Source organism: Epinephelus fuscoguttatus, linkage group LG19 (genome assembly GCF_011397635.1).
Source record: "Epinephelus fuscoguttatus linkage group LG19, E.fuscoguttatus.final_Chr_v1".
In the NCBI taxonomy this organism is placed as follows: domain Eukaryota; kingdom Metazoa; phylum Chordata; class Actinopteri; order Perciformes; family Serranidae; genus Epinephelus; species Epinephelus fuscoguttatus.
In genome coordinates this window covers 6137876-6146248 of record NC_064770.1, presented here as the reverse complement: position 1 = coordinate 6146248, position 8373 = coordinate 6137876, and the positions used below count along the sequence as shown (strand labels likewise).

General features: G+C 41.1%; 1 protein-coding gene across 1 annotated transcript in view; it reads right to left on the bottom strand.

Annotated features, from left to right (window-relative positions):
* Positions 1–688: 688 nt before the first annotated feature.
* ppl (periplakin) overlaps positions 689–8373 on the bottom strand; it is a 30367-nt gene continuing 22682 nt past the window's right edge. The window contains exons 21-22 of the mRNA XM_049560179.1: positions 4266–4358; positions 689–4166 (exon numbers count right to left, since the gene is read on the bottom strand). Coding sequence (XP_049416136.1) covers positions 1497–4166; positions 4266–4358 — 2763 coding nt within the window. The 3' untranslated portion in view covers positions 689–1496. The remainder of the gene's footprint in view (positions 4167–4265; positions 4359–8373) is intronic.

Below are 8373 nucleotides of genomic sequence, written 5' to 3'. Positions count from 1 at the left end.
TGACAGGAAATGGGGGAAAGAGAACGGGGATGACACACATCAAAGGGCTGTTGGAATCAAATCCGGCCTCTGAAGACCTCAGCCTACATGACTAGAGGGTGCCCCAATGAGTTTGTTTATACAGAGAATGAAATTGAGGTAGCAAAACCATAACTTTGCTGCCCCTAATTGTATAATGGGGATGCATGTGCTCCACTTGTTCCACTGATCAGTAAAATATCTTTTGGGCATTTTTGCCGATATCTAAAGGTGGATAGTTGAGGTGTGACAAAAAGTCAGAGTAGAGAGGCAAGGGAGGGACAACATGCAAACAAGGGTCCCTGGCTGGAATCAAACCATAGAATAGTGCAATTACAATGTAATGTGTAATGTAATGTGGTAATGTGGTGTTGTGTAGGTCCTAAATAAAGTCTCATACTACTACTACTACTACTACTACTAATAATAATAATAAAATTATTATTATCATTTCAAGTGATCCTACAGCAGCTATATAGGTGCACTAAGTCTTCGAGCTGTTCTCATGTTATCATTGTGCTCTATTTAGATATTTCATACTTTGTAGCACATTGGACATCCATCATCAAAATATAGCATACAGAATTCAATGTAAATATTTCCTCAGTAATGCCATGAAAATGTGTGCATATGTTTAACCATAATAACATTCCACACAAAAATCCATAAATTTTTTTTCAATTTGATTTGACTTTTATTGAAGCTTACAGAGCACACACCAGTTAGAGTAAACCTGGGGACACACCACAAATAAATGAAACATTTAGTACCCATAAGAATTTCAGCGGCAGTGTCAAATAATGATATGCAAAAATATGTTCTCTACCCAAGTACCCAGAGTATAAGGAAGTAAAGCTCAGCTGAGCAAACTCTTCTTATCACATAAAATGTTACATAGTTTACATAGTTGGTTGTAATAATAGTAGTATCATTCCATATATTTGTATGCCAGTGCCAAAAATTGGATATGCATAAGCAAATAAATACATAGTGCATTTAGTAATCATGGATAAAGCAATGCCAAGTCACCACAGTTTTAAAGTCAGAATGGAAGAACAATAAAACACAAGAAGATGTTAGAGGAGCTGGATGTGATATTCAGAGCAGAAGGGTGGGTGTTACACTTCCGTGACGATGATGTTCCGCCACCTTGGGTCAAAATGCCGTTCCAAGCGGTAACCGCCATATGAGCGCCGTGCAGAACAGTGGCAATTAGTCAGCTGATGGAATACATGCACATGCACTAACATGCATGCATGGCCAGACAACAGAGAACAGAGAACAGAGAAGCTTGGATTACGGCGCACACAGAGCTGACTTCATTCTCTGTTTGGGACCCCATTACTCCACTATAACTTTACATAGCAGATAGTTATTTGCTGCTGTCTTAATGCTCTGAATGTTGTGTACAGCATCTTTAAATAACAGAGTTGAAACAGAGGAAATTTTATAAAAATGCTTTCTTAGCAGGTTTGCATTCACTTGTTCTTGCCCGACACCAGTACACCAAACTCCTGGATGGAAATTTCTTTGTTTATGTACTGCTGAAGCTGGTGATTTGTGATGTGCCCAAGACGCAACGCATCATCGATGGAGAACTTTTTTCCTGATTTTCTGTCATGAAGAACCGAGGATTCTCCCCTGGGCCCCTTGACTGTGATTTCCTCCCAGTCACACTCCTGGCTCTGCAGGTTGACGAACATCTTCCAGTCAATCAGCCCTAGTTTGTAGGCCTCCTCTGGTCGCATCTCTTTGCCTGTATCTGGGTCAATGACCACGATAGATCTGCGGAGATGGCTCTCCCTCTGTTCCTTCTTCTGTCTAACTGCCACCAGGTTCTTTTGAAGTCTTTCGATCTCCTCATCCTTCTGGAGGGTTACGGCTCTGAGCTCTGCTAGTTCCTTCTGTAGTGAATCAAGCCTCAACTCCAAGTTCTTTCCATCCTCCCTTGGTGCAGATTCAGTGATAAGCCGAGTCTCAGTGCTGGTGATCTCAATCTCTGACTTAAGCTTGCGGATTTCATTCTGCAGCCTTTGGTTTTCTTGCTGCAGACGGCCACTTTCATCACGGATGTAGTCAAGTTCTTTATAAGATTTAGTGTTTGAGAACTCCATATCAGAGAGCCTAGAAGTGAGGGTGGTCAATTCCTGGTCAAGTTCTCTCCTTCTTCTTTTCTCCTCTTCCAGAGTCCTCTTTAGGTTCTCAATCTCGATCTCAGCCTCTGGGTCCCTTTCAACTTGGACTTTCTCAGTGCGGACAACTCTTTCTTTCACATCTATCTTCTCCAGTGTGACCTGCTGCTGGATAAGGGCATTCAACTCTTTCTCAAGCAGAGTGCGTTTGTGCTTCTCTTCATCAAGTTGTAGTCTGAGGATGGAGTGTTCCTTCTCCTGTTGGGGATCCTGCTGCAGCACTACCCTTTGTTTGACAGTAACTTTCTCACGGTTCTCTTTGTCGCGGATCTCCAGCTCATTAAGTCTGACCCGAAGCCTTTGGATTTCCAATTCCGCATCACGCCTTGCCCTGCGCTCACGCTCCAGTTCCTCCAGTTGCAGATCCAGATCAGCCATTTGTCTCTGCAGTTGGTAGAGCTCTGTTTTCAGGCTCTCCTTTTGTTTCTGCTCATTGCTGATGTTTTGTGAGAAGGTGTCACACTCTGATTTGAGGAGAGGATCCTCCTCCATCTTGACCACCTCTTGCTGAACAATCTTCTCGCGGACCTGAGACAATTCCACTTTCCTCAGTCTGATCTTATCTTCTTGGGCTGATCGGTCTCTCTCAAGGTCAAGGCGTTTCTTCTGTTCATCAGCAAGTTTCCTTTTGAGAGTCTCAATTTCTTCCTTAGTCTTGGGGTCTTCTCTGTACTGCAGCACTTCATTGACCACCTCTTTAGTTTGCACTTGGGGTTTGGTGTCCTGCCATCTTTTAATTTCCTCACGAAGTTGACGGATTTCCATCTCAGATTTCTCAGTCTGGTGGGTTTTATCTACGATTTCATTGCGAAGTCTCTCCAGTTCTCTTTCAGTCTGTGGATCTGTCTTGTATTTGATGACTTCTTTGATGATCTCTTTTACCTCCACTTGAGGTCCTCTGTTCTTCAACATGGTGTGCTCTTCCTGTAGGGATTTCAGCTGGAGCTCTGAATCTTTATAGCGCCTCTGTTGCTCAACAAGTTCAAGTCGGAGATTGGCTACCTCATTCTCAGCCTTGGGGTCAGGGCGGACAATCTCCCGCACCTTTTCCTGGATAATAACCTTGGACTTCTCCTCCTCTAGGCTGGTAATTTTCCTCTGGAGATCAATCTTTTCTCGCTGTGATGATCTTCGTTTGGCCTTCTCGTCTTCATACTGCCTCCTGAGGTTATCTACCTCCCTTTCAAACTCAACATCTTTTTCTACTTTCAGCACCTCTTTGATGGAAATCTTCTCCTCTGCCATTGCCTTCTCCTTCTCCATCCTTCGGAGCCTCTCCTGAAGAAACTGCAGTTCATCCTCCAGCTGCTTCCTGCCATCCATTTCCTTCTGCTTCCTGTTCAAGAGCAACCGGTACTCTGTTTCAAGTTGGGGATCATTCTGGACTTTGATCACCTCCTCTTCAGTGATCACCTCCTGTTCCTTGTTCTTCTCCTCAGCCAGGATTGTCACCTGCTTTTGTATCTCAATCAGCTCATTGTCTTTTAGTACTTTTTGCCTTCTTAGCTCATCCAATTCCTCCCGAAGCCTGCGCATCTCCTCCACCTGATCACGATCTTTCTCTATACGCAGGACCTCCTTGACCACATATTGCTGTGCCCCTTCTTTGACCTCTGTCTCAAGGCCATGCAGCTTCAACTTTAGTATCTCAAGGTCATTCTCCATGACATGGGTAGTGCGGCGCTCCTCTGAGAGTTTCTGCTGTACCTTATGGACTTCCTCATCCAGCTGGGGGTCAGCAACTTTTTTGATAAGCTCCTTCTTGACAATTGTGTCCTGGGGCTTCTGTCCTTCAAGGACATAGATTTCGGTCTGAATAGTCTCGATTTCTTTCTCGAGCTGCTCCCTCCTCTGGATCTCATCTTGCAGCTGCTTTCTGTATCTCCAAGGCTCTTCTCCTGGAGCAGCATTTACTGACTGGACATTTGTAGCCTGGATCATAGAGACCTCAGGTTGCTATAGAGGGAAAGATGATTATTATAGTTGTTGTTTTTATGGTGGTATTATCATTATTATTATTATTATTATTATTGCAATTTTGTGAAAATATTTCACCTGTTTGAGAAGACTTTGGGCAAACTCCAGATTGTGAAGCCTTTGCTGGTTTATAGCATTCACCTCCGTAAACTTAGCCTCAATAGCAGATTCCTGTAAACATTGAAATGACAAAACATTGAATGCATACAGTTAGTCCTTAAGTTACCTCAGCGGTTTACAACCTTTGGCTTGTGACTCTTTAAATTCAACATGTAATTCAGTTTGAATTGAGTAGTTTTTAAAGTATGAAGAAGAGATTAAAGAGATTAAAGCAAAGTCTGAAAAATTAAAATAATATGTAAAGCAGAATACTTTAATTGTCTTAATTTCATCCATTTATTTTTTTTCAGTCCTTTAGAGAGTCCTTAGTTACTAAATCCGGTTTGATGGTTTTGATGGTATGCCTTACAATAAAATTTGTGTGGCTTTCACAAATTTTGGAGCAAGTAGTAGCACTTCTTGCCTATTGATGTAAAACTGCTGGTAAAAATTTATTATTTCCACAGAGGAAATGACAAAAACACACTGACCACTTAAGACTTGAATAAACTTGTAAACTAGTGTCACCAATTCAGTATCTGACCAAATGTAACATCTTCTGTTCCTGAGTTATGACGTTGAGCAATGGCCAGAGAGGCATTTTTGCAGAACATTATGATGTCACAGTGAACTTTGACCTTTTGGATATAAAGTATCATCACTTCATTGTTTTATTCTATAAGACATTTCTGTGAAATGTTCGTATAATTAGTATATGAACTCGAGTGTTGGCCAAGAACATGTTTTGTGAGGTCACAGTGACCCTGACCTTTACCTTCAAATTCTAATCAGTTCATCGTTGCATCCTAGTGGACATTTGTGCCAAATTTGAGGAAATTTCCTCAAGGCATTCTCGAGATAACACGCTCATGAGAATGCGATGAATGGAGAACCCAAACACATAACTCCCCCTGCCACAGCTGTTGCATGGCAGCATTAAAACTGCTTATGCAAAATTTGAGATTTCCTCAAGACGTTATTGAGATATCACATTCATCAAAATGAGACAAACAAGGTCACAGTGACCTTGTCCCTTGAACTGACCACCAAAATCTAATTTGTTCATCCTTTAAACTAAATTTAAAATTCTTAAAATGCATTTTAAAATATCAAAAATATCAAATATCATGCATTCTTAAAATATCACGTACATGAGAATGGGACAGACGGAGAGATGACCTGATCCAGGTCTGAGAGAAGATCCCCCAGGACACCATCCCCCAACTTGTCAGGAACATGCCCAGACATTGTTGGGAGTGCATGGACCATACACACTACGAAGTCACATTATGAGTTGCCATGATAAAATTCACACAAGTTGTGATTTCAATTTTTTACTTTGATTTTGGGTGTGACTTTCAATCCAGCTCCCAGTGGGTTGATGATTTTGATTTCAACTGACTGTTGTTTCGTTGTTTCTTCTCAACAAATTATACAATGTACATCAGTAAAGATTTCAATTTGAATAATTTGTTCATCAAGATCTAATGCGTATTTAAGTCTTAAAGTCTTTAGTGTAAGTATATTTTTGAGCAGTGTAATTGCATTGTGGGAAATGTAGGAACCTGGGTTTCTAGGGGCATGATGCACACTAGGGACTAAAAGTCAGGACATCTCAGCCTCTACTGCTCTGAATGTTCTTTTTTTAATATGTTACTCATAATCCCCCCAAAATTATGGAGGTGTGTTGATTATGTGTGCTGGTGACTTCACTAGCTAATCAATGCTTGAAAAGAGCCAGCACAGTTGTGTTGTACTTATGACTTAGGCACATGCTTGAACCTCATTTGATGGGAGAGTTTATGAAAGATATGGATGAAACTGACAGGGACAGGCTGTATGTCTTTGCAGAGCACTTTAAAGGGATAGTTTGAACTATTTGAAGTGGGGTTGTATTAGGTACTTATCCATGGTCAGTGTATTACCTACAGCAGATAGTGGTGGGCACCCAAGTTCGGAGGAGAAAGTTGGAGTCCCACATGAAAGCTAAGCAATGTACTGCTGTGGATGTGGGTCAGCAACAAAATGTATTTCAGCCACATAAAAAAAGGTTCCTCCTAAAAGTCAATGGCCGTGTTTCCCAGTTAAGATCGATCTTAAGACTTAAGAGCACAGTTAAGAACGTCTTAGCTAAGAAGGGTCGCTAAGATAAGAGTGTTTCCCAGATGAGTTCTTAATGCCCTTCTGAGGATCGCTCTTAAGATCGCTCTTTAAGAAGCTCTTAACAGGAGCTGTGCACTACTGAAACTAAATCAATCGATGTCAGGCAAATCGATCAGCCACCACTTAATCAGTGCATAAGTCACACACAGCGCTGCTACCTAATGCACTAATTCCCTGCTGCTCGTGTGTATGTGTGTTCTAATAATTCTAATGAAAAACTAAGACTATAAATATTTGTTAATGACCTGTTTTCATTACGAAAACAAGACTACAACTAAATAAGAAGTAGTCTTGGTAAGAGAATCATAAGGAAATGTGCTTTATTTAAACAAAAATATGAAAGACAGATGACAGGACAAATGAACTTAAGGAGCTGCATTGTATCCTGACCACATAGTATCTTACTTGCATTCATCATTGTGTCTCTGCTAATGATCATCTTAACGTGACCAGTTCACAGAAGGACAAAATTGACAGATTTATGGACTATATTAATCTACACTGAGAATCAGACATAATGCCAGGTATAAACTGGCAACGCCTTTATATAGAGTAGCAGGTGGAGCGTCCCTTGATGAGGTTCCAGCTGAGCTCAGTTACACCTGTCAGTTGCCTGATATCTGTGAAATGTCGCAGGTTTGGAGAGTGGATGTGTTTCTGTTGTGGCCTGACACATTTTTTGGGTGTGGTAAACTATCTCATATGTGCATGCAGATGTGGGATATGTGCGGACAAATTATGATAAATGATAGTGATGATGATTCATTTTATTTGTGTGCCTGATGTGCAAAGCACATAGAGGAACACACTTGTTATTCCTCATACTTATTTTTCTTATTATTATTATTTTTCTTCCGCCAGATTTCGGTGCGTAACTTGTGCCACAGCTCTGAGCACACACAGAGTCTTCATAAAACATATAGATTCAAGATTCAAAGTGTTTATTGTCATATGCACAGTAAGGACATGCGTTTCCCTGCAGAATGAAATTCGTTCTTTTCTGTCACCAATTAATGCTAAACAATATAAATCTGAAGTATAAAATAAATCAAAATATATACAGTGCGCAGTGTTTCTCCTTGCTCAGTGTAATATTAATGTGCCTGACGCGGCTGGATCTGTGAGCGTTTGGTCGCTAAGAAGACTGTTAAGAGTGCGTCAGCTCGATCTTACAACTCCTTCTTAGTGAAAGATCTTTTTAAGCTAAGTGTAAATCTGGGAAACACATTATTCTTTCATGGGAGGCTTAAAAGCGTTCTTAAGAAGCTCTTAGCGCTAAGTAGTGTTGTAGTACTCGAGATCGGTCTCGGTCTCGAGACCATTTTTTAAGGGTCTTGGTCTCGTCTCAGAATCGAGGGCATTTTTACTCGGTCTTGTCTCGGTCTCGGACCGGGCAGACTTGGGTTTTTTGAACAAGACCGGTCGAGACCACCACTTATGCTTTTTGTCCGTGCTTTATTGATAAGAGTGAAATCTCAAAAACAGACTTCAAATCATTGGTAGCAGTATCAGTGTGAGTGACTGACACGCCCCCTGCACACAGAGGATGGAGAGGCTGTGTGAACTCTAAGATTTGTTTCATTGTGCTCTGCAACAACAGAGCAGATATTGTTTTTGTTGTTATATTAGTTTAAAAGCAAACTTTAATAAAAAACCCCCCTCACATTTAGATGTTTTATTATGATTTTCCTTTGATATATATGGTCTTGCTTTTGTCTCGGTCTCGACCTCTAAATGTCTTGGTCTTGTCTCGGTCTCGGTACTCTCTGGCATCGGTAATGTCTTGGTCTTGGTTGGTGCGGTCTTGACTACAACACTGGCGCTAAGATCTTCTGAACTGGATCTGGGAAACGCAGCCAGTATATGAGTTTAGTTCAGACAGGCTGCTCCAAAAGGAGTCCATCTAAAATCTTGTCAAAGCTAC